This window comes from Aethalodelphis obliquidens, unplaced genomic scaffold, assembly GCF_003676395.1.
Source record: "Aethalodelphis obliquidens isolate GAN/ISIS:26980383/991018 unplaced genomic scaffold, ASM367639v1 scaffold9, whole genome shotgun sequence".
Taxonomy (NCBI): Eukaryota; Metazoa; Chordata; class Mammalia; order Artiodactyla; family Delphinidae; genus Aethalodelphis; species Aethalodelphis obliquidens.
The window spans coordinates 43578346-43603421 of record NW_020837953.1 but is presented as its reverse complement, the minus strand read 5'-3'; the positions used below and the strand labels follow the sequence as shown (position 1 = coordinate 43603421).

General features: G+C 50.7%; 1 protein-coding gene and 1 non-coding gene across 3 annotated transcripts; both read left to right on the top strand.

Annotated features, from left to right (window-relative positions):
* The first annotated feature begins 7077 nt into the window (after nucleotides 1-7077).
* On the top strand, nucleotides 7078-7204 carry LOC113622503 (small nucleolar RNA SNORD22). Its single transcript, XR_003433547.1, has one exon. It is a non-coding gene; the product is annotated as a small nucleolar RNA SNORD22 (small nucleolar RNA).
* A 5836-nt stretch (nucleotides 7205-13040) lies between these two features.
* MIIP (migration and invasion inhibitory protein) lies at nucleotides 13041-22847 on the top strand. Of its 2 annotated transcripts, none has more exons than XM_027110147.1 (10): nucleotides 13041-13119; nucleotides 14852-15047; nucleotides 15297-15623; nucleotides 16059-16140; nucleotides 19808-19916; nucleotides 20002-20054; nucleotides 20755-20884; nucleotides 21045-21141; nucleotides 22100-22234; nucleotides 22519-22847. In XM_027110147.1, exons 2-10 carry the CDS (start codon nucleotides 14934-14936, stop codon nucleotides 22549-22551), a joined length of 1080 nt encoding a protein of 359 aa, XP_026965948.1. In that variant the 5' UTR covers nucleotides 13041-13119; nucleotides 14852-14933; the 3' UTR covers nucleotides 22552-22847. The 2 variants fall into 2 exon arrangements, with proteins under 2 accessions (XP_026965948.1, XP_026965947.1); XM_027110146.1 differs by having other exon boundaries at nucleotides 15297-15632.
* The last annotated feature ends 2229 nt before the right edge of the window (nucleotides 22848-25076 follow it).

Here is a 25076-nt window from a genome sequence, read left to right as displayed (position 1 = left end):
AGAAATTGGTTGTGACCTTTTCTTTCTTTTTTTTTTTTTTTAAAGGGCCCTCAGCAGTGGCTTGGGCGTGACTAGTCAGTTTCGCTGACCCTGCACACCTGTCCCCTGGGCTCTGCACTGCCCACTGCCTGCGCTGCTTATCCATTTCAGAGGCCTCCACACCTCAGCGGATGGCATCCTCGTCCCTCCAGATTCCCAGGTCACAGACTTGGGGCGTGATCTGGACTCCCCTGTCACACGTGCTGCATCCAACCTGTCAGTTTCTGTCTTAAAAATACACCTCGCCCCTGACCACTTCATCCACTCCATTCACAGTCACGGCTCTGACCCGTGTTACTACCTCTAACTCAGCCCCTCCTCCCACCCTGGCCCTCTCACACTTGTTTCAAAGCAGCAGCCAGAGTGACCTTGACGTAGGCTGGAAGTAGAACTCAGCTCGTGTTACTCCTTTGCTCAAAATACAGCTCTGGCTCCCTGTCCCACCCAGAGTCGAGGCCCAAGTCCTTGTGGTGGCCTTTCAGGATCCACTGCCCCTGATTGCCCCTCCCTCTTCGGCTCCCTCTGTTTCGGCCACACTGGTCCTTGCTCTCCCTTGAAACTGCTGCCCACAGTCTACCGTACGGCCTTTGCCTGGCTGACCCTCTGCCCGTGGTCCAGAATGCACCACAGCTGACTAACTCCTTTACCTCCAGGTCTGCTGAGACGTCACCTCATTGAGGTCCATGCACACCCTTCCCTGTTAAGATCCCTCTCTCGCCTCACCCCTGGCACTGCTGAGTACCCTTCTGAGTACCCTCCTACCTAGTCATCTGAGCAATATTGTCTGTGTCTGCACCTGCTAGAGCATAAGCTCTAAGAACATAAGCAAAACATGAGAGTTTTACATGTTTCGTTCATTGGTAAAGCGCCCAGGGTCTAGACCAGTGCCTGGCACAGAATCAGAATTCAGTAAATACTTGCTGAATTAACAGATCCTGCCCTGATAACACAGTCGCACCATTTATCAACCCTCTAGCGCCGGGGGACAGAAGTAACAAATGCTACTGGAAACTTCCGATAGGTAGGCATGGCGCCTAGGGGCTTTCAAGTGTGTTGTATGTTTAGTAATTAACATTTTCCACTCCACTGTGGAAACTGAGGCTCAGAGAGGTTGGGACTAGTTCAGACATCAGCAGCTGGAGGGTGATGGAGGCTGGATTGGAGCCCAAGTCCAAATTCCCCAAAGCCCAGTGGCTTTTGAACATTTTTTTACCCTGACCCATTATTAGAAATGCATCACGATTGAGTACACACATATATGTGCGAGTGAAACCAAAAAAAAGTCAATCATTACCCCTTTTCTGCAATACACAGGTATTTTCTCATGAAGAAGCTGCTGTTTGCAACCCACTAAATTGCTCACCAGCCACTCCTGGGTCGTGACCAGTCGTTTGAAAAACGGTGTTCTACCCTCTTTGCCTCACTCAACACCTCCTAGTTCTTTATTCCCAGTCAAGGCCAGACTCATTCCTGTGGCTCCTCAGATTACCTCATCTGCCCACTGAGAGTTCTGGGGAATCAAGAGCCTGAGATTTTGGGCCCTTCAGTAACAGTGTCGCAATTTAATCACGGAATATGTAGCCGGGAATGTACCTCCCTGTTCCAAGCGCTGGGTCCTGCTCACAGATGTCAGCTAGGTTCACTCTGACCTCCAGGCCAGGGTTTTCTGTCTCTGAGCCAGACTCAGAGATTAGAACAGGCAACTTCTATAGAGGGCTTGGCTTGTGTCAGACATGCATACGCGTGACTGCCAATCCTCTCAAAAACCTAGTGATCGATTTTCCCCTTTGTACAAACGATGAAGTTTATTCATCAAAATATTTGAGTGCCTGCTGTATGCTGAGCATGGTTCTGGGCATTGGAGACGCAGCAGTGAATAAGGTGGAAAAAAATCCCTGCCTTTATGGCGCTTACATACTTGTGGGGGAAGGCAGACAGCAGGCAAAACCACTGAGTTAAAGAGTATGTCAGAAGATAAGGGCTATGGGGGAAAATGGGGCAGGGAAGGTCAGGGAGGGGGTAACAAGAGTGTGGCTGGGGTAGGCCTGGCTGAGAAGATGATGTTTGAAGAAAGAGCCGAATGAATTCGGTAGGGAATGAAGCCCTGTGGACATCTGGGGCGGGGCATTCCAGGCAGAGCCGCATGTGTAAAGGCCCTGAGGTACGAGCATGCCAGTATCTTCAAGGAACAAAATGAGACTAGCATGGCTGGAGCAGAGCAAGGGAGGTGGAGAGCAGTTGGACTTCAGTTGCGAAAGGAACCAGGGGAGACTGGGGTCTTGCCGGCCACTGTGAGGACCTTGGCTTCACCGTGAGCGAGGTAGATGCCATGGAGAGTTCCGAGCCAAGGAGTGACGTGAGCTGACTTACTTATGCTCGAGCGGTCCCGGGTCCTGCTATAGGGAGAGTAGACAAGAGAGTAAGGATGGAAGCAGGGGGGACCAGTCAGGAAGCAAGTGCAATATTCCAGGGAGGAGAGGATGGTACCTTGCACCAGGCGGTTCTGATGGAGGCTGTGAAAAGTGGTCAGTTCTGGAGACCTTTTGAAGACAGAAACAATGCAATGTGCTGATGGACTGGATGAGTCACGGCTGACTCGGGTTTTGTCCTGGGTCGGTGGCAGGATGGGGAAGCTTCCTGGTGGAGCAGGTGTGGGAGAGAAGATCGGGAGTTTTGTTTTGGACGTGTTGAACTTAGGGTCCCTCTTCCATAGTTGGATATGTGAACCTGGAGTTCAGGTGATGTCTGGTGCAGAGACGCACACTGGGGAGTCAGCATGTGACAGTGGCAATCACAGCTTAGGGTTCCTGGAATGCAGAGCCTAAAGCAGAAGGCTTGTGCGCCCTCGTTTTAATCGGCAGAACGACCCCAGAGAAACGCAGTGAGGGCGGGGGGGCGGTCAGAAGGAGGGAGAGCCAGCAGGGGTGTGCGTGGTGGAGTTGGCCGCCACCAAATGTGACCCTGAGGAGGCATGGAATGAGTCTCGGCGCCCCTTCCTGGTGGAGAGGAAGGGGGCAGAATTTATTCACCGTCTCCCTCTTCCAGCTGGTGAAGATTTGCCCCATGGGACATTGACTCTGTGCATTTCTGGGTTGCATATTGAAATGCTTGAGCACCAAGTGGGGCCCGCGGCGGGTGGTGGAGGTGAGAGGGCCAGGACTCAGGCAGGGGGTGTGGCCAGGCGAGTTGCGTTTGCATCAGACCGCTCAGCCGAGGCAGAGCCGGAACAAAAGGCGGGTAAGGCCAAGAGGGTCTGAAGCGTTCACCCGTCCGATCACTCAGATCTGCTCTTGCCTCCCCGCCCTTCTTCCCCGAGAGGGGAGGTCTAAGTCCCATTAAACCGAGTCCCCTTCGAGGTGATACGGTCGGTCCCTCGTCCACCCCCATTCCATGGCCAAAGCTGCAGCTAGTCTGATTATTTCCCGGAGGGGTCATCCAGATCTTCATCCCCGAGGGATCTGAGCCCTTGGCTGTTTGCCCTGGGTGGGCTGTGATTGCCACAATTGCCACTTACTATTTTCAGTGGGTGTGGAGACACCAAGAGACACCAGAGGAGGTTCTGGAAAAACCTCTGCCTCATTTTGTACACACTGTCCTGACTCCTCATGGGGATGGGAATCTATTAGCCCCAGCAGTACAGTAATTCTCTTTGCCTGCTGGTCCACCAGCAGAGAGGCCCGAAGACCAGGTGATGGTCACGTCTTCAAGTTCATTGGGACTGTGGGACCCTATCGTGTCCCCTGGCAGAAGTTTCCTAGCCCCGGGCACTGGCACTTCCAACGGGGCAGAGCCAATGTTTGCAGGGATAGGAAACACAAGTTCCACAAGTGCTTCACTGCGAGCAGTAGGGAGAGGGTCCACCCTCTGCTTCCCTTCCCCATGTAATCTAGCCTCAGGGGACACAGCTGCATATGTCAACTTCCTGGAGAACACAGCTGTAGCGTATGGTCCCTGAGCTATGTCTTTAGCAGCACATGCCACTCGGGTGTTGGGGTCCCTGGTAAGATCAGTGGATCCTTTAGTCAGATGCCCATTGTCCCACCTGTTCTGCAAAAAAATGGGTCCCTTGGTGTGAGACAATGTGGTGTGGCATACCACGTCACTACATCAGGCAGCCTTAAGCCCTCAGGTGGTGGTGCGGGCAATAGCCCTGAAGGCAGGTCAGGCGAACCCTTACATGGAGTAGCATCAATTTCAATAAGTACAAACCGCTCCCTTTAGGGTCAAAGGGGACCTGATGTAATTGATCTGCCACCAGATCAATGGCTGGCTGGTCTCTTGGAGATGTCGTATCAAGGGCTCAGCTTTGGTCCTGCAGACTAGGGGTCCAGCAGCAGCAGGACCGAGCCTTTAGGAAAGGAGCCCAGGCTACTTCACCCCGTCATCTTGGCTGCTCTGTCCCTGGGCCCATCGCACCTGCACTGGGGTGGCTGAGCAGAGAGGGGGGCTGATATTTACCAGCTGCATCGTCCGTTCCAGCTGGCCGTGGGCCGTCTCCCAGGCAGCAGATGTCCTCTGGTGGATTTGAAACATGAGACACCAAGATGTGATCCCGTGCGCCCCCATGTACCGGACAGCATTGGTTCATCTTCCCCCTTTCCCCAGTTCTTGGCGCTAGTCTTCTGATCTCTTTCTCCTGAGCTCTGACCTCCAGTCACACCATTTGCCAGTGTGAAATTGTGTATCATCTCTTCCTTAGACTGTTCATCCCTCCTCATGAATGGATGACCAAGTGTACAGCTCACAGCTCTGACCACCAGGAGGATTAACCTTCATCCCTGAGGCGGCATCATGGCATAAGAGTGGAAATGGTCCATTTCCAGTGAGGGCAAACATACTGCGCCCAGCTAGGCCAAGTTCTTTATTGTTTGCTTACTTGCTTCATACCTTTTAATAGCTTTATTGAGATATAGTTAACATACAATAACTGCCCATGTTTTTTTTTTGTTTTTTTTTTTTGCGGGCCTCTCACTGCCGCAGCCTCTCCCATTGCGGAGCACAGGCTCCGGACGCGCAGGCTCAGCGGCCATGGCTTACGGGCCCAGCCGCTCCGCGGCATGTGGGATCTTCCCGGACCGGGGCATGAACCTGCGTCCCCTGCATCGGCAGGCAGACTCTCAAACACTGCGCCACCAGGGAAGCCCTGCCCATGTTTAAAGTGTACAATTTGATAAGTTTGGGCAGATGTATGCACCTATGAAAGCATCACCACAATCAGGACAGTGAACAAACCCATCATGCCCCAAGTTTCCTCGTGCCCCATCATCATCCCTCCCGCCCACCCCATCTCCAAGCAACCCCTCATCTTTCTGTCACTATAGATGAGTTTACATCTTCTCAAGTTTTATATAGACTGAAGATTCAGTGTGTACTCTTTTCCCACTCAGCAAAACTTTGTTTTTTTACTTTTTTTTTTTTTGGCCACGCAGCTTGTGGGATCCTAGTTCCCTCACCATGGATTCAACCCACGCCCTCAGCAGTAAAAGTGCAGAGTCCTAACCGCTGGACCGCCAGGGAATTCCCAGCATAATTATTTTGAGATGCATCCGTATTGTGTGTGGACAAGTAGTTTGTTCATTTTTATTGCTGAGTAGTATCCATTGTATGGATGGATGTACCACAATTTGTTTATCCATTCCCCCCTTGATGGACATTTGGATTTACAATATGGCTGCTATGAACATTCATATACAAGTCTTCATATAGATTATATTTTTTCCCTTAGATAAATGCTTAGAAGTAGAACAAATGGGTCACGTGTGTTTAACTTAAAAAAAAAAAACAGCTTTACTGAGGTACAATATATGTATCATAAAATTCACTCTTTCTGTTTGTGTTTTGTTTTGTTTTGTTTTTGCGGTACGCGGGCCTCTCACTGTTGTGGCCTTTCCCGTTGCAGAGCACAGGCTCCAGACGTGCAGGCTCAGCGGCCATGGCTCACGCTCCGCGGCATGTGGGATCTTCCCGGACCGGGGCACAAACCCGTGTCCCCTGCATCGGCAGGCGGACTCTCAACAACTGCGCCACCAGGGAAGCCCCTAAATTCACTCTTTTTAAATGTACAATTCAATCATTTCAGCAAATTTACAAAGTTCTGCAGCCCTCATCACCACAATCCAATTTTAGGATATTTTCATTACCTCACAATGATCCCTCCTGCCCATTTGCAGTAAATCTCTGTTCCCACCCAGACACATGGAACCACTAATCTTATTTTCTGTCTCCATAGATTTGCCTTTTCTGGACATTTCATATAATTGGAGTCATCAGTATGTGGTCTTTTTTGTATGGCTTCTTTCACTTAACGTTGATGAGGTTCGTCCATGTTGTAGCACGTGTCAGTACTTCATTTCTTTTTATTGCCATTTTCTGTTGTATGGATACCACATTTAGTTGGTCCATTTATGAGTTGATGGACATTTGGATTATTTCCCCTTTTTTGTGGCTATAATGAATAATGCTGCCAGGAACATTCTTGTACAAGTCTTTGTGTGGACGTGTTTTCATTTCTCTTGGGTAGATACCTAGCACTGGAATTTCTGGGTCATATGGTAAATTTATATTTAACTTTTTAAGATACTGTCAAACTGTTTTCTGAAGTGATTGTACAATTTTACATTCCCCCCAGCAGAGCACATGGGTTCCAGTTTTTCCCTGTCCTCGCCAATACTGGTATAGTGAGTCTTTGATTTTACATGCCGTCATTTTAGACACAGAAATAGTTACGCGGCGGTGTCTCATTCTGGCTTTATTTTACATTTGCCTAGCAAATGGAGCCTAGAGCCAGAGAAGACTCTAGAAAGACAGATTGCGATAAAAGCTGGTGCTAGGTGTATTAATGGTGGGTAAGGATGCTGAGCTGAGTCTCTGACCAGCCTCAATAGGAGAGTTCTGTGACGTGGAGCATCTTTTTGTGCTTATTCACCATCTGTATGTATCTCTTCTTTGGTGTTCAATTCTTTTAATCATTTAAAAAATTGGGTTGTTTGTTAGCCAAGACATGGAAGCAACCTAAGTATCCATCAACAGATGAATGGATGCCAATGAGGAAAGCAAGCATCCTGTCTTACCCCTGTTCTAGCCCCAGAGCCTGTAATGGTGAACCCGCTGGAGCTAACTGGGAGAGAGGATGAGAACTTGTTCCATAAGGAACTGTCTAAGATACAGCAAATGTCTGTGGACAGCATTTGCTTGGCTTTTCTTGGCCATTCATAGCGAGAATAGTTTTGGCTATTTTAGATACTTGGCTAATTACATGATGTTCTCATTCTGCAGCAGCTTGTTCCTTGTTCCTGTATCACTCCTGGAAAGCCTCCCGAGTTAAAAGGTACCATTGCCACTTACCTGCTTGTTCACCCAAAGGTCCAGCCCCTTGTCTGGAGCCTGAGAATGATTTCAGGGGAAAGGAGTAAGCCATATTTCTGCTCAACTCCAGTCTGAAGTTAAGAGGTCTGAAGAAAGAACAAAGCACACATAATGGAATCCAATTCTTGGAAGACATCAAAAATGGAACATTCTTGGGAATTCCCTGGTGGCCCAGTGGTTAGGACTCTGTGCTTTCACAGCTGAGGCCTGGGTTCAATCCCTGGTCAGGGAACTAGGATCCCACAAGCCGTGAGGTGCAGCCTGAAAAAAAAAAAAAAAAGGAACTTTCTTATACAACCTAGCTGTTCAAATTAGCATACAATCATTTCAGCCTTTCTAAATAAAATTTTGGTTTTTTAACCTTAAAACAAACAAACAAACAAAAAAACAGATGAATGGATGAAGAATATGTGATTTATATATATATATATACACAATGGAATATTACTCAACCATAAAAAGAATGAAATATTGCCATTTGCAGCAACATGGATGGATCTAGAGGATATCATACTAAGTGAAGTAAGGCAGACAGAGAAAGACAAACATTATATGTGGAATCTAAAAAATAATACAAATGGACTTATTTACAAAACAGAAACAGACTCAGAGACATAGAAAACAAACTTATGATTCAGGGGGAGGGATAAATTAGGAGTATGGGATTAACAGATATACACTACTACATATAAAATAGATAAACAACAAGGATTTACTGTATAGGGAACTATAGTCAATATCTTGTAATAACCTATAATGGAAAATAATATGAAAAATATTTAACTAAATCACTTTGCTATACACCTGAAAATAACACAATATTATAAATAAACTATACTTCAATAAAAAAAATTGGGTTGTTTTCTTGTGAGTTGGGAGAGTTATTTATATAATCTGGATACAAATTCTTTATTAGACATGTGATCTGCAATTATTTTCTCCAATCTTGTGGCTTGTATTTCCACTCTCTTAACAATGTCTTTCAAAGAGCAGAAGTTATTAATTTTGACAAAGTCCAATTTATCCATTCTTCTTTTAGAGATTGTACTTTTGGTGTCGTATCTAAGAAATTTCTGCTTAATGCAAGGTCACAAAGATTTTACTCTCGGTTTTCTTCTAGAAATTTTATAGTTTTAGGTTTTACAATTAGGTCTATGATACATCTTGAGTTAATTTTTACATATGGTACAGATATGGTACAGATAGAGGGTTTTAAAATTTTTGTTTTGTTTTGTGGTGTGTGTGTCTTTAGCATATGAACATCCAATTGTTCTTGTACCATTTGCTGAAAAGGCTGTCCTTCCTCCACTGAGTTGCCTCTGCATCTTTGTCAAAAATTAATTGATCCTTTTTCAGGTTGTCCGACGGGGGAGCTTTTTAACCCCTTTCCGGTGAGGTGGGAACTCATCTTCGTTTTCGAATTTAAAAGAACAATGGAACCCTGACTACGTTTCAACAAAAATAAAACTTGTTTTTTTTTTTTCCTTTTGGGTGTTGGCTTTTAACTCTTTCAAAGCCGATTTTGAAAACGGCTGCAGTGTTGCAGATGAGAAGGTAACTTACAAGATTAAAATTATATTTGGTTGATGATGGTTCTGAACAAATACAGCTCTTATTTGAGGTATGCCATTTTGAAGACTGAGACCGTGGAATTTTATCCTTGAGGATAAAGGAAATCTTTGCAATAGTCTGTATTTTATATAGCAAAAATATGAATCCTGAGGCTGAATTATCTAAGGGGCCAGTACAACGAAAATAGATGTTGGTGGAAGAATTTATTTACACCCAGTCAGCTTGAAGAGTCTCAAATGGACCCTACCACTGAGAAATCAAGATGGCAGTCCACTATGGGGAATTGAGAAAAATGGATTAATACAAGAGTGCTGTGATAATATACAACCAAGACAGGGTTCTTTTAACATGGATTTCATGAAATGAATGAAGATATAGGTTTCTTACCCAGCACAAATGGACAGTGAATTTGACTTTCTAGAGACTTTGTATCATTAAGAACATTTTTGACATTTGGAGAAGAAAGATGGCACATTAACAGATGATAGTTTGTATGCCTGGAATCTTTTGCAGTTTGATCTGTATGAGTATGATCTTGTGGAATGTTAACTTTAATAAAATTTCTAACATTTTAAAAAAAAAAATTAATTGATCATGTATGTGTGAGACAATTTCTGGACTTTCTATTCTATTCCATTCAATTATTTGTCTACCTTGATGTCAATACTACACTCTCTTGATTACTGTAGCTTTTTTTTTTTTATTTAAAAATAAATAAATAAAAATAAATATTTTATAAATATTTATAAATAAAAATTTATTTATTTATTTATTTATTTTTGGCTGTGTTGGGTCTTCGTGTCTGTGCTAGGGCTTTCTCTAGTTGCGGCAAGTGGGGGCCACTCTTCATCACGGTGCGCGGGCCTCTCACTATCACGGCCTCTCTTGTTGCGGAGCACAGGCTTCAGATGCGCTGGCTCAGTAGTTGTGGCTCACAGGCCTAGTTGCTCCGCGGCATGTGGGATCTTCCCAGACCAGGGCTTGAACCCGTGTCCCCTGCATTGGCAGGCAGATTCTCAACCACTGTGCCACCAGGGAAGCCCGATTACTATAGCTTTATAATAAATCTTAAAGCAGGTAGCGTAGGTCATCTGAATTTGTTGTTTTCAAAATTGTTTTGGCTCTCTAAGTCCTTTGCACTTCCATATGAATTTTAGAAATTGTCAGTTTATACAAAGAAACTTACTGGGATTTTATTTGGGATTTTATTTGGGTATTGAGTCTATAGGTCAATTTGGGGAGAATTGATATCTTAAAAATTTGAATTTTTCAAGCCATTAACACAGTATATCTCTCCAATTATTTAATCTCCTTTAATTTCTCTCAACACTGTTTTATAACTTTAATATATAGGTCTTGTATTTTGGGGGTCAGATTTATCCTTAAGTATTTAATTTTTATATTTCTTGATGTATTTTAAATGGTTTTTTAAAAATTTCAGTTTCCGATTGTTTATTGCTAATATATAGAAATACGACTGATTTTTGTATATTGATCTTGTATCTTGCAACTGCAAAACCCATTAACGATTCTAGTAGCTTTTTTGTAGAGTGCATGAGATTTTCTGTTATCATGCTGTCTGTGAATAAAGAGTTTTACTTCTTCCTCTCTGTTCCAGATGTCTTTGATTTTTCTTATTGCACTGGCTAGAACTCTAGTGTAATATTGAATTGAACTGGTGATAGCAGACATCCTTACCTTTTCCTAATTGTAGGGAGAAAGCATTCAGTCTTTTATTATGAAATATACTGTTAAATGTAGGTGTTTCATAGATGCCTTTTATCAAGATGAGAAAGTTCCCTTCCAGTCCTAGTTTGCTGCAAGATTTTTTTTTAATTTTTATAAATTTATTTATATTTGGCTGTGTTGGGTCTTCGTTGCTGTGTGCAGGCTTTCTCTAGTTGTGGTGAGCGGGGGCCACTCTTCGTTGCGGTGCGCGGGCTTCTCATTGCGGTGACTTCTCTTGTTGCAGAGCACGGGCTCTAGGTGCGTGGGCTTCAATAGTTGTGGCACATGGGCTCAGTAGTTGTGGCTCGTGGGCTCTAGAGCGCAGGCTCAGTAGTTGTGGCACATGGACTCAGTTGCTCCAAGGCATGTGGGATCCTCCTGGACCAGGGCTCGAACCTGTGTCCCCTGCATTGGCTGGTGGACTCTTAACCACTGCGCCACCAGGGAAGCCCCAAGATTTTTATTTTTAAAGATTTTTATTAATTTAGTTAAACTAAAAAAAACCCCACTTCACCCATTTCTCCTACTCCCTGCCTCTTGCAGCCACCAATCTCTTTTCTGTATCTATGAGCTTGCTTTTTGTTTTTGTTTTTTTAGATTCCACATATAAGAGAGAAATATTGTATTTGTCTTTCTCTATCTGACTTATTTCACTTAGCATAATGCCTGCAAGTTCCATCCGTGTTATTGAAAATGGCAAGATCTCCCCTTCTTTTTTTTTTTTTTTTTGCGGTACGCGGGCCTCTCACAGTTGTGGCCTCTCCTGTTGCGGAGCACAGGCTCCGGACGCGCAGGCTCAGCGGCCATGGCTCACGGGCCCAGCCGCTCCGCGGCAGGGGGATCTTCCCGGACCGGGGCACGAACCCATGTCCCCTGCATCGGCAGGCGGACTCTCAACCACTGCACCACCAGGGAAGCCCAGATCTCCCCTTTTTTACGGCTGAATCATAGTCCATTATAGATATATACCACACTTTCTGTATCCACTCATCCATTGCTGGACACTTCGGTTGTTTCCATATATTGGCTATTATAAATAATGCTGCAATGAACATGGGGGTGCATCTAGCTTTTCAAATCAGTGTTTTTGCTTTCTTCAGATAAATACCCAAAAGTGGAATTGCTGGATAATAAGGTAGTTCTATTTTTAAATTCTGAGGAAATCTCAAACCTCCATACTCTTTTCCATAGTGGTTGCACCGATTTACATTCCCACCAACAGTGCACAAATGTTCCCTTTTCTCCACATCCTTGCCAACACTTGTTATTTCTTGCCTTTTTAGTAATAGTCATTCTAACACATGTGAGGTGATAACTCATTGTGGTTTTGATTTGCATTTCCCTGATAGTTATTGATATTGAGCATCTTTTCAGGTACCTATTGGCCATCTGTCTTCTTTGGGAAAATGTCTATTCAGATCCTCTGCGCATTTTTAAGTTGGATTGTTTGGGGTCTTTTTTGCTATTGAGTTGTATGAAGCTGGAAGATTTTTTTAAAAAATCAGAAATGAGTGTTGGATTTTGTCAAATGCCGGAACATCTCTTTAAAAGATTGTGGCACGCCAATTGCAGCTACTAAGAAAAAGGGACAGTGCTTGGTGGATTTTTCTGTATCTATTGAGATGGCTTTTCTTCCTTTCCTTTCGTCTGTTAATTTGGGAATTATACTGACTGCCTCTAAAATGTTCTGGTCAAGTCACTTCATCTCTCATGACCTCGTTTTTTGCTTTGTCTGTAAAACGGGACAATAATATTCATCTTAAAGCACATTTATGAGGCCGGCATGCATTGGCATATGGAAAATACATGGCGCAAAGTAGGCACTCCATATAAACTTGCCCATATTTTACAGACTGGATCACAGCTACCTGTGTTCATATCTTACCCGCTGCCTCTCCCCCTCCTCCAGGAAAGGACCCTTCTTAATTCTTTCCTGCCTCCCAACGCTTAGTACAGTGCCTCTTGGCACAAAATAGGCCTAAGTACTCGAAAGAAAGTATGAAAGCATGGGTCACTGGCCGCCGCCTACCCACAGCTGCATCTTTTGGCTCTGCGGAAGCATCAGGTCCGGACTCTGACACTGCCGTCACCAAACGTGAAATAGCCGCGGCCTTGTCTTGACCAATCGGAGCCCGTCTTCTGGGGTCCCGCCCCATTCCGACTATCGACCGCTAGACCTGGGAAGTTGACCAATCAGATGTTGAGCACCGTCGTTATCCCCGCCTCAGTGTTGAAAAGGCAGTTTCTGAAGGCGAAGTAAAGCTCGCAAGAGCGTCCCGGCTCCGCCCCACATCTGACCAATCAGGGCTCCCGGATCAGGCCCCGCCCCCCGGCCGCCGAAGCGTAGGGTGGCCTGGGCGGAACTCCCGGCAGCGCAGGCGGCGGTGGGCTGCGCGGCTCCGGGGCTTCCTAGAGGTGAGTGAGGCAGTGGCGGGGCCGGGTATGGAGAGGAAGGGCTCGACGGGTTGCCTCACGTACGCCCCCACGGAGGGTCCGTGGCCCGCGAAGGGAAAGAAGAGGGAGGCTGAGTCTCCCTTTCCCGGGGGTCCCGCCCTTTTGTTCCGCGGCACCGCAGCTGGTACTCTTGCTGCCCCAGTTTCTCTTTTGAACGTCGCCTTCCCGTTACCTTGGTGCGGCTTTAGCTTTCCAGAGCGCCGCCGGAGCCGGAGGTGTTCTCTTTAACACCGTGCGAAAACGGAGATCCTCCAACTATAGGTCTGGCCCAGAGTCAGATAAGGACGGGGGCCGGGAGTCCCTGTCCTGCGGATGAGGCTTTTTACCCCGCTTGTCTGCACCACCCCCCGCACAGTCTGTACTCGCATCTCCGCTGCCCCCCTTCCCTGCATGGGTATATGTGGGGACGGCTCCAGAGTAGCCTGGCTTCTCTCTGCTTTAGCCACTGCAACCGGGCCCTGAGGAGGGGGCCCGGGTGTGGGCGGTCCACACGTGAGGAGTGGTGGTGGGAGGGCTGGGGTTCTGAGAGTAGGGTGTCTGTCTGGACGCAGTGTTAGAAAGGGATCGTGTGTACTGGGGGAGACTCAGTTTCTGGTTGGAGGCATCTGGGCTCGGGACTCTGAGGGAAGAGGAAGCCTCTTCCCCTAGTCTGCAGAAATCCCTTCCAGCAGCATCAGTGTGTCCCTGAGTCTGGATCCCTGGGGGGCCAAAGGCTGGGAGAAGGAGGAGGCAGCTTCCCAGGCCCCCCTCCACACTGTTTGGGGAAAGGCTGGCATAACCGTGTACCCCGGAACCCGGTTTGGGTTCAAATCCTGGCTTTGCCACCTACAAGCTGTGTGACTTGGGGCTAGTAGCTTAACTTCTCTGAACTTTGGTTTCTTCATTTGTAAAAGGGAAGAAGGAGGGAAGGCAGGAGAGAGGGAGGAGTCCCTTCACAAATCTGATTTGTGTTGAATTTGAAAGTTATCATGCTTTACATCTGTGGACTTGCCCTAGTTGTCTTCTACAAATTAATCTAGTAATTTCATAGTTAAGGTTGTTAAAGAGGGATTTTTTTTTAAGATGTTGGGGGTAGGAGTTTATTAATTTATTCATTTATTTTTGCTGTGTTGGGTCTTCGTTTCTGTGCGAGTGCTTTCTCTAGTTGTGGCAAGTGGTGGCCACTCTTCATCGCGGTGCGCGGGCCTCTCACTATCGTGGCCTCTCTTGTTGCGGAGCACAGGCTCCAGACGCGCAGGCTTAGTAGTTGTGGCTCGTGGGCCTAGTTGCTCCACGGCATGTGGGATGTTCCCAGACCAGGGCTCGAACCCGTGTCCCCTCCATTAGCAGCAGACTCCCGACCACTGCGCCACCAGGGAAGCTCGTTAAAGAGGGATTGATCTCTTTTGACATGTTAGGAAACACGCTGTGGCCAGTGTAATAATAATAGGCATTTACTGAGTGCTTACTGTGTGTGCCAGGCACTGTACTAACATTTAATATACATGATCTCCTTTAATCCTTACAACAGTCTTATGAGGTCAATGCTGTTATCATCTGTTTGGCAGATGAGGAAACTGAGGCACAGAGAGCTTAAATAACTTGTCTGAGGCTGCACAGTTAGGGAGTATCAAAGTGGGGATTTGAACCCCGGCCTCTGGCTCTGCAGGGCAGCCTCCTCAGCGCTATGTTGTGCTATCTATCTTGGCTTCAGGTAGGAGAACTTGGCTGTGAGGGCGCTCTGTGGTCCGGGAGTCGGTGACACCTGTTGTGGGAAGCCAGTGGATACGCCTGGGATGGTGGAGACCAGAGATCTGGCACAGCTACGGCAGCTCAACCTGGAGCTCCTGAGGCAGCTGTGGGTCGGACAGGATGCTGTGCGGCGGTCCGTGGCCAAGGCAGCCTCAGAGGTGAGCGCCTTGGCCAAGTCCCGGGAGTGAGGGAGGGGCTGCCTAACCCTCAGGCCAGAATCCAGGGCTTCCGGGTCCTCTCGTGCAGCATGCCCATTTTACTGATGATGAGAAAACTGAGTGAGGCCCAGAGTGGGAAGGGACTGGCCTGGGACATGCAGAGGCTGGAGCAAGGGTGAGGACCAGGCCTTCATGCCCAGTGCAGGCCAGCTGGGTAGATGGCTGGGTGAACTGGCCTCTCTGTTCCAGTCAAGCCTGGACTCCAGCAGCAGCTACAACTCAGAGATGCCGTCATCCCAAGAGACGTCCTCAGTGGCCTCAAGAGCCTCCTGCCCACAGGATGCCCACCGAGGTGACCCCTGTGATAGGGACGGGGCCAGCTCCGGGGTGGTCTCTCTCCCACCTGCCAGGTGCCTCCACCAGGAGCCCCCGGGCCCACTGAGGCCCTGCTCGGCTCCCCTGCTGGCCACCTCAGACTCGAGCGACCCAGAGCCTTCAGCAGAGCTGGACAGTCTAGACACCCAGGAGGCACAGGCCCTGAAGTCCCTCCTGGCTCAACGGAGCAAGCTGTCCGAGGTAATGCGGGTGAGTGGAGCATCCACTGACGGGCACGTCCTTGAGCCTCAGTTTCCCCCCTGACAGATGCACTCATGGGCAGCCTCCCTTCCAGGGTGAGGCTCCTGGGAGGTACCGTGAGTCAAGTCCAGCTCAGCCTAAGTGCTTGATAAGTTGTGGCCATTAGTTTCTCAGACAGCACTTTGGGAAGAAGGTGACCAGCCCCATTATGCAGATGGGAAGACGGGCGTTCAGAGGACAGACTTGTTCAAAGACACACATGGAGGCGGGTGGGGGCCAAACTCTTGTCCTCCAGCCCCCAAGCCCTCGGCTGAGCCCTGGGGCCCCTGTCAGTGTATGAGTTAAGACACAGCCCTTTTCCTCCCTGCAAGGTGGGACCTCCTTTGGGCCAGGCCTGCTGGCCTAGCCCTTGCCCGTCTTTGCCTCCCTCCTCAGCCGCGAGTGACCAACAAGGAGTCTCCAGTGCCTGAGAAGAGCTGGCGCCTCAGACCGTGCCTGGGCTGCGACTGGATTGCAGGTGTGGCTAGCCCCCGTGCCCGGGGCGCGGGTGGAGGCCCCCGCTTGCTTCTGCGCCTGCCTGCGCCCCCAGCGGGCGCTGCTGCTCTTTTTCCGACTGTTCCACCCCCCTCGGGGAGCACCTTCAGTACCGCGTCTCCTGTCTCAGCCCTTGGCACAGTGACAGGCACAGAGATGGCGCTCACCGAGTGTTTGTTGAATGAATGAACAAATCAGAGCTGCTGTATTTTCTTGGCATTTATTGTGTGCCAGGCCCCTGTGAAACTCTGTATGCGTGTCATCTCTTTATGTTTTACTGCCCATCCCCCCACTCCCCCAGCACTCAGTGGCTTCCTGGCTGGTCTCCCTCTGGGCTCTTTCACCCCCATTATCATCCATTTTCGGCACAGCAGCCAGAACTAATGTTTAAACACGGGAATCAGATCACGTCACTCAGAGTACTTAGCACTTAGAGTAAAATCTGAAATCCTTATATAGAATTTTGAGGTGTGATCTGGCTTCTGCTTGGCCCCGTGACATGGCCTCTTAACCATCTACCTTCTGACTCCTCACGCCGGCCTCCTTGCTGGTCCTTGAACTTGCCATGCTCACGGCCACCTCGGGGCCTTTGCACTTGCTGTGCCCTTTGCTTTGAACGCACCTCCCCAGGTTCACACCTGCTGGTTCCTTTTCGTCACTGAGTGTTCAGCTCAAATGGTAGGCCTTCCACGAGCACAACGTTGTAGGGCCACCACACCTGCATCCTTGCCTGTTGCATCAGCCGTTTGTATGTTCCTTGTATCATTCATTCATTCTCAGAAGTCATCTTGTTTGCTTGTTTCTTGTCTGACTTCTCCGGTGGACTATAAGCTCTGTTGGAGCAGGGGCCTGGCCGTCATTTTTGTTGCTGTGCTCCCCGAGTCTGAGCCTAGAACGGTGCCTGGCACGTAGTAGGCCCTCAGCCAACGCTGGCTGAGTGAGTGAGCGGGCGGCCCTAGGAGGTTGGTGCTATCGGACCCCCACTTTCACAAAGGAGGAAACTGGTGTACAGAGAAGTTGAGTTGCTGCCCCAAGGCAGGTGCTCTGTGGGGCTGCTGAGACCCTGCGGTGGTGGGGACACAGGCCCCATCCCAAGGACTTCCCTGACTGCCAGCTCACTGCTTTGCTTCCTGTCTCTAGGAAAGTAGAGGCGGCTGCCCCCTGCCTGCCCTGTGTGTGTGTGCGTACGTGTGTGTGCGCACGTGTGTGTGCGCACGCCTCTCACCCCCCTTTCCGAGCCCCCGTCCTGTCCCTGCATTTGTGTGCTTGGGCCCCATCCCTTCTTGGCTCCCAGAAGTTTTTTTTTTTAATTAATTAATTTATTTATTCTTGGCCACGTTGGGTCTTCGTTGCTGCACATGCGCTTTCTCTAGTTGCGGCGAGCGGGGGCTACTCTTCGTTGCGGTGCGCAGACTTCTCACTGCAGTGGCTTCTCTTGTTGCGGAGCGTGGGCTGTAGGGGCATGGGCTTCAGTAGTTGTGGCACGCAGGCTCAGTAGTTGTGGCGCATGGCATAGTTGCTCCGTGGCATGTGCGATGTTCCCGGACCAGGGCTCAAAACCGTGTCCCCTGCATTGACAGGCGGATTCTTAACCACTGCGCCACCAGGGAAGTCCCTCCCAGAGGGTTTTTTCCCTGTAATTCTCTCCTCTCCTTCCTCCACCATCACTCTGCCCCGTCAGTATATGAGCGCCAGGGAATATTAATGACAATTGATTTCAGTGAGTGCTTATTATGTGCCGGGCCCTGTGCCAAGAGCTTTCCTCTGCTTCGCTCCCATTCACTCCTTAACTTCTCACAATGATCTGATTAGGTGGATGCTGTTACTGTCCCCACTGGCAGATGAGAAGGCTGAGGCATCAAGAGACTGAAAAACTTAGCAAAGTCTCACATGTGGTCAGGGGTAAAGCTGCAGTCTGTGATTTCCCATCCTGAGGAAGCATCGCTCCCTTTATATCCTGCCTTTGCTTCTAGTTACTGCCCGTGTTCTCTGCTTTTCTTTATAACAAAACTCCTCAAAAGGGCCATCTAGACTCGCTTTCTCCAGTTTCTCTCCCTGACTTTTTCTTAAACTGGACTTCAGCCCCTGACACCCTCTGACGCTGTCTTCGGCCGGGTCAGCAGTGACCTCTGCATTGCCAGCTCCGAGCTCAGTGCTCAGTCCAGAGCTTTCTTGGCCCCTGAGTAGCGTGGACACAGCGGCCACTCCCTCCTCCCCGAAGCTCTTTCTTCCTCTGACTTCCAGGCCCGGACCCCCGCACTGGCTCTTCCCCACTTCCCTGGCTGCTCTATCCAGTCTCTGCTGGATCCACTTCCTTGTTCCACATTCCAGAGGACCCCCCTCAGTGCCGAGGCTCTCCATGCTCTCTTCTCCCTGACTTTATCTCTACCCGTGCTGCTCCTCTGAATTCCAGACTTGTATATCTGGCTTTCTTCTCTGCAGAGCTCATTAGGTATGTTAGACTAATCTCAGGTCCAAAATCAAGGTCCTGATTTCTGCCCCACCTGGTCCTCCTGCAGTCTGTTCTATCTCTGTTAGTGGCAACTCCATTTATGGAGCTAATGGCCATAATCTTGAGATCAGCCTTGATATTTTCCTCTCCTTTTCAAACACTGTGCATCCTGGTAGTCCTGCCTTCCATGTATTTCTAGAATTTTACTGTTTGTCTCCACCAGGATGCCTGCAGTAGCCTCCTAACTGGTGCCCCTGCTTCCCCTCACCTTGCAGCAGCCAGAAGGGGGGTCCTATAAAAGTACATGACTGATCTGATTGCGTCACTCCTTGTCCCCAAACCCACCGCTGGCTTCCCAGCCTCATCTCCTCCACCCTCACCCCTACACCTATTTTTACCTCCTGGGTGTTCCTTAAACATACCAACCACAGCTGCCCCAGGGCCTTTGCATTTGCTCTTCTGTCTGCCTGGGATGTCCCCACGGCTCCCTCCCTCCCTTCGTCAGGTCTCTGCTCAGGTGTCACCTCCTCAGGGAAACTTCCTCTGGCTCCCCTGCCCTACCAAGTTCAGTTTTCTGACTCTCTTTTATTTATTTATTATTTTGGGCTGCGTCGGGTCTTAGTTGTGGCACGCGGGCTCTTCATTGCGGTGCACAGGCTTCTCTCTCTCTAGTTGTGGCGTGCAGGCTCAGTAGTTGCAGCATGTGGGCTTAGTTGCCCCGTGGCATGTGGGATCTTAGTTCCCTGACCAGGGATCAAACCCGCGTCCCTTGTGTTGGAAGGCAGATTCTTAACAACTCGACCACCAGAGAAGTCCCTCCTGACTCTCTTTTATTTCCTGGCAGGTGTCACCCCTCAATGTTGTATTACAGGTTTCTTTGGTGACTAGCTCGTCTGTTGCCACATTAGAAAGTAAGCCTCATAAGGGCAGGGGCTTTGTCCAGGTAGCTGTTCTTTCCCCAGCACGTAAAACAGTGTCTGGCCCGTAGTAGGGGCTCTATAAATATTTTTTGCGTGGACGATTGGATATGCATGAGGGTAGACAGACACGAGACAAAACCAACAGTCACATGAGTGGAGGTCCCCTCCAGGTCTGTACGAGGTATGGTGGGGTCAAAGCAGGTGGCCTGGGGCGCCAGTGCCCAGCTTCCCCTGAGTCTTGGCCACACAGCAGCTCCTTTGTGTGTTGCCCGCTCCAGGGTCTCCGGACAACAGCTCTCCCGTCACCAGCAAGCCCGAGGCCTTCTTCTCGAAGCTGCAGAAGTTCCGGGAAGCCAACAAGGAGGAGTGTATTTGCAATGACCCTGAGTGAGCAGCGGCAGGCGCGGGGCGGGCAGGGCGGCGGGCTCAGGGCCTGTGTCACCCTGGCCTGCTCACCCTCTCGCCCTCACAGATCCCAGTTCCTAGGCCTGCAGGAGAGTAGTGCTGCGGAGGGGGACCACGAATGTGAGTGTAAACGCTCGGCGGCTGCCCCGTAGCCCAGCTAAGGCCTGGGGGCCTGGGGAGGCAGCTGGGGACGGGGGGGGAGGGAGGCCTGGGGTCCAGGCAGGGGGGCCGCGAGCCTGGGGTGAGCTGAGGCCTGGCCTCAGGGGGAACAGGGCCTGCCCTGTGCTATCCACCTCGCCCCTTGTCCGCGCCTTCCGTTTTCTCCCAGCTGCCTCATTTTCCCATGTGTCCCCACTCCCTTCACCTCCTCTCCACACAGGGGTCGTCTGGGTGGGCAGCGGGGGGGGATGTTCCAGCTCAGTCACGTGGGCACCCAAGTCTTTGCTGTGGGTTTGCACGAGCAGCATACAGTGTATACATGTGTGTACATATGTGTGTGAGGCGTGTTCCTATGGATGTACGTGTGTGTGCACCCTGTGTGTGTGATTACAAGTGTAGGCACGTTCATGTGTGTCCACAGATATGACTGTATGAAGCCGTGCTTTGTGTTTGCACGGGTGACATTTGCACATGTGAAGTTGCTGGCATGTGCACGCGAGTGTCACGCTTGAGTAGAAGGCGGTGCTCAGTGTTGTTGCATGTGAGCACGTGTGCGTGTGCATGCTCTGTCTGTGTACACGTGGGTGAGCCTGTGTGGTTGGGGTCCAGGGACCTAGGTTCCCTGGCTGAGGGGGGCTTCTGCTTCTCACGGATCTCACAGGTGTGTATTGTTACTGTGTCAACCGGCGCCTGTTTCTGGTGCCTTCGGATCCCGGCACCCCCTGCTGCCTGTGCCGGACACCACGGGGCCAGCGGGGTCCAGAGACCCTGGCAGAGCCAGCGCAGGTCAGGTGAGTGGCCAGAGTAGGCAGGACACCGGGGGGAGCTGTAGGGGCAGCCGCAGCTGAGGACAAGAGCAGAGCCTGGGGCCTGTGGTTTTGAGGGAGGGCAGGATGGGCCACAGCGGCCTGGAGGCGCCTGCAGCAGTGCCCCCACTATTACCCCCGCCAGGGTGAGGATCCCGCTGTCTGTCCTGGACCCCCCGCACCGGTACCGCATCCACCGGCGGAAGAGCTTCGACGCCTCCGACACGCTGGCGCTGCCCCGGGTGAGGCTGGCCTTGGGGCTGTCCCCTGTCTGGCTCAGGTCTCTGGACGTGTCCTGAGGCCCAGAGGGCCAGGGACTGTCCCAAGGCCAATAGCAAGGCTGGGCCGAAGGACCGAAGTCTCTGGGGTTAGGGCTGGGCCGCCCATGTCATGCGTACCGTGCTCGTTCCCTGAGGGAGGCTGGCTCCCCACCCAGCCCCTGGCTTCCAGGCCTGTGCGCCGTGCAGTGCATTGGCCTAGCGCACACGGGCCCCGCCTCTTGCGCTCTCGTGGCCACATGCACAGTCCTTAGGGCGATTATCTCGTGGAGCCACAGCAACTGAGAGTGCAGGCACGACTGTTACCCCACGTTACAGATGAGGAGACGGAGGCAGGGGGAGGTGACTTGTCCAAGGTCAGCGGGATGGAAGAGCTGGGATTTCAACCTAGGTCCTTTGTGTCTCCTGGGTAGGATAGGGGTCACTGGGGACCCCACTCATTCCCAGTGGAGTCCGGAGGTGCTGGGGTTGCGGGGAGGAGAAGGGGTACTGAGGAAAGTCAGTTTGCTCATCTGTAAAATGGGTACAACATACTATCCTCAGGCTCATGGGGTGGACAAGGGGCAGGTCAGTGAGTCAATACCTGTCGGGGGCTTGGGGCAGAACTTGGTCCACAGGACGTGCTCCATCAGCGTCCACGGCCTTCCCTCCACCCATCTGTGGTCGGGGCCCAGGGCCTGGGTCAGCAGGGTTAGGAAAGGGAGGCCTGGGGTAACAGTGGTGGATAAGACCCCTGCCCTCGGGGAACCTCAGTCCGTGGGGGACACTGATTGGGAGGCCCCTTCACCCTCATGGGGGACACAGCCCTGTCCTAGAGGATGCTGCCAGTCCAAGGGGAGAGGTACAGCCCCTCCCTGGGGTGTGCCCAGTCAGTGGGGAGCCCCGCTCCAGGCCAGGCACCTTAACCCTTTGCTCTCCACAGCACTGCCTGCTGGGCTGGGACATTCTTCCTCCGAAGTCTGAGAAAAGCTCAGCCCCCAAGAGCCTGGACCTCTGGTCCAGTGTCTCTTCTGAGGCCCAGCGTCGGAAGCTGTCAGCCACCAGCCCTTCTCACCGGGTACGGTCCAGGGAGCCCTGGGAGAGACAGATGCCTTGGAGCGGCCTGGGGACCGCAGAGTCCTGGGGGGCAGGATTGGGGTAGGAGTGCAGAGCCTGGAAACGGCTCTCTGTGGGGTTCCCTGGCCCTAGCCCTGGCCCTGACCCACGGCACCTCTCCAGGCACCACTGCTGCCTGCTGGCTACCCCACCCCACCCTGGAAGGTGACCCCAACTCTGAGATCCAGGAGGGGACGAGGCTGCCCCCAAAGAGGCCCCCCTGACACTCTTCCCTTCACTCTCCAGGCCGTGCCAACGTGGGTCCCAGCCCCACCCTGATCTGGTCAGAACCCTCCATGCCCCAGCCCCATGCCGCCCGGCCGAAGCCCTGAGGACTGGCCACTGGGAGGTGGACAGTGCCCCTACCGTCGTTTCAGCCTCTCTCCTCCGGCAGGGGCGCCCACGAGAGGGGAGCTTTGCCCAGCCTCAGCTGGAGGTGGACTCTGGCCCCACCTTCCTAGGCTGGGCCGGTGGGTGGCCTCAGGCCTGTCTCCTTCCTGGGGACAGAGGAGACCCTGGGGTTGGGCCGAGGGGCTTCTGTGACACGTTTGTAAATAAAGCTTAGCACTCCCGCAGCTCCAGGTTCCGACGTGCGCCGGCTCTGTCCTGCTGACGCCCTCAGAGCCCTAGAGGCGCCCTGGCCTCGGCCTGCCCCCCTCACTTGCAGAAGGACACCTCTGACAACCTGTGCTGGGCAGGGTGGATCCAGTGCCCTGAGTGTGGCTCTTTGTGCAGCTTCTAACTCTGGGTAGGTGGCCTCCCCACCAGATAGGTGGGGGTGAGGCTCCCCAGAGTAAGGCTGAGGCCAAGGTCAGCGTTAAAAATCCATCTCAGCAAGGGGCTTGGGGTCTCAGGCTGTTCCCTGTGGATGAGGCTGGAGCTGTGACAGTGGGGAATGAGTGAGCTCTCCCCTTATTCTTGGCCCCTGACACTGGGGTCCAGTGATGGAGGGACTCTCTTGAAGTCCCTGGGCCAGGTGGCTCCTTCACTCCCATCTCTAGCCCAGCCCTAGAAGCCACGGGTGATCTAGAACCCCGTCAGGGGCACATGGGGAAAAGGCCAGGAGGGTTGGAGTCAGAGGCAAGGTTGGCCGAGAGCCCAGACCTGCCCTCCTGGATTAGTAAGCAGCGCCTGTCTTTATACTCCCATAGGTTGAACAATATGAAATTCCTGATTTTTAGGTACAAATGGAATAGCTGGGGAACCTAAGCCCAGGGAAGGCATGTGCTTTTTCTGAGGTTTCTCGCTTAGAGCCGTGGAACTATGGCTGTGGTCCGTGGCTCCCACCTGGAGCTTGTGAAGCTGAGAAAACCTTTCCCCGTCCAGCAAAGCACATGTATTAGTCAGGATAAGCGAGGTTATGCCACGGTAACAAATTAACCCCCAAATCCCAGTGGTTTGACATAAAGGCCTATTTCTTGCTGACTTGCTCATACTACCTGTCTGTCATGGGTCACATGGGGCCTCTGTTTTGACATCATCTTTTGGGGACCCAGACCAGTGGAGGCTCCACTGTGGGGGGACATCACCAGTTGCTTGAGCCCAGAAATGACACACAGGTCACTTCTGCTCATGGTTCATTGGCCAGAACTAGTCACAAGGAGTTGGGACATGGAGGGGGCTCATGGGGTATTGGGTGAGTGTTACTGTCCTCCACATCCGGACTTCACCAGCTCTGTTCCCGCAAGGCAGGCCTCCTGCGCAGCAGAGGCCATTCGCAAAAAAACCAGACACTACGAGCTCTCGCCTAAACGTCTTCCCTTGCTCTTCCCGGCTCTGGAGTTCCAGCCTCCAACGCCTTCAGTAGCCAGGCATGTAAGGTGACTGGGAGTGGGGGACTCAGGGCCACCCGGCAAGCATGCATCCCCTCCAGAGGCTTTCAAGTTCAAATGCCTCTGATCCAAAGTACGTGTCTGGGCAGATTCAGCAGCAGGTCATGGTTTGCCACTTGATTCTAGCACCTGAAGAAACAAAGTCTCTTCCACATGTAATTTTTTAAATTAATTTTTAAAAATTTATTTTCGGTAGTCTAAAACATAACAAAATTTACCACTTTTATATGTGCGGTTCAGTGGCCCTAAGTCCGTTTACATTGCTGTGCAACCATCACCACCAACCATCCCCAGAATTTTTTTCTTCTTGCAAAACTGGAAATCAATACAGATAAAACACTGAGTCCCTATCTTCCCCTCCTAGCTTCTGGCAACCACCATTCTACTTTCTGAATGTGACTACTCTAGGGACCTCGTACCACTGGAATCATGCACTATGTCTTTTGTTTCTTATTTGGCTTCTTTCATTTAGCATAATGCCCTCAGAGTTTATGTTGTAAAGTGCCAGAATTTCCTTCCTTTTTAAGACTGGAAAGTATTTCAGGGCTTCCCTGGTGGCGCAGTGGTTAAGAATCCGCCTGCCAATGCAGGGGACATGGGTTCGAGTCTTGGTCCGGGAAGATCCCACATGCCGCGGAGCAACTAAGCCCGTGTGCCACAACTACTGAGCCTGCGCTCTAGAGCCTGCGTGCCAAAACTACTGAAGCCCGCGCGCCTAGAGCCCATGCTCCCAGCAAGAGAAGCCACCACAGTGAGAAGCCCACACACCACAATGAAGAGTAGCCCCTGCTCGCCGCAACTAGAGAAAGCCCGGGCGCAGCAACAAAGACCCAACGCAGCCAAAAAAATAAATAATTTATTTAAAAAAAAATTTCCTTGTATGGATCTACTGCATCTTGTTTATCCATTCATCTGCCGATGGACCTTTGGGTCACTTCCACCTTTTGTTATTGTACATAATGTATACATATA

Excerpts from the sequence above, each read along its gene's own strand:
- MIIP (XM_027110146.1), top strand. The coding sequence starts at position 14,934 with ATGGTGGAGACCAGAGATCTGGCACAGCTACGGCAGCTCAACCTGGAG. Across the intron at positions 15,633-16,058 it reads AGCTGTCCGAGGTAATGCGG|CCGCGAGTGACCAACAAGGA; the intron begins GTGAGTGGAGCA and ends CTCCCTCCTCAG. Across the intron at positions 16,141-19,807 it reads GGGCTGCGACTGGATTGCAG|GGTCTCCGGACAACAGCTCT; the intron begins GTGTGGCTAGCC and ends TGCCCGCTCCAG.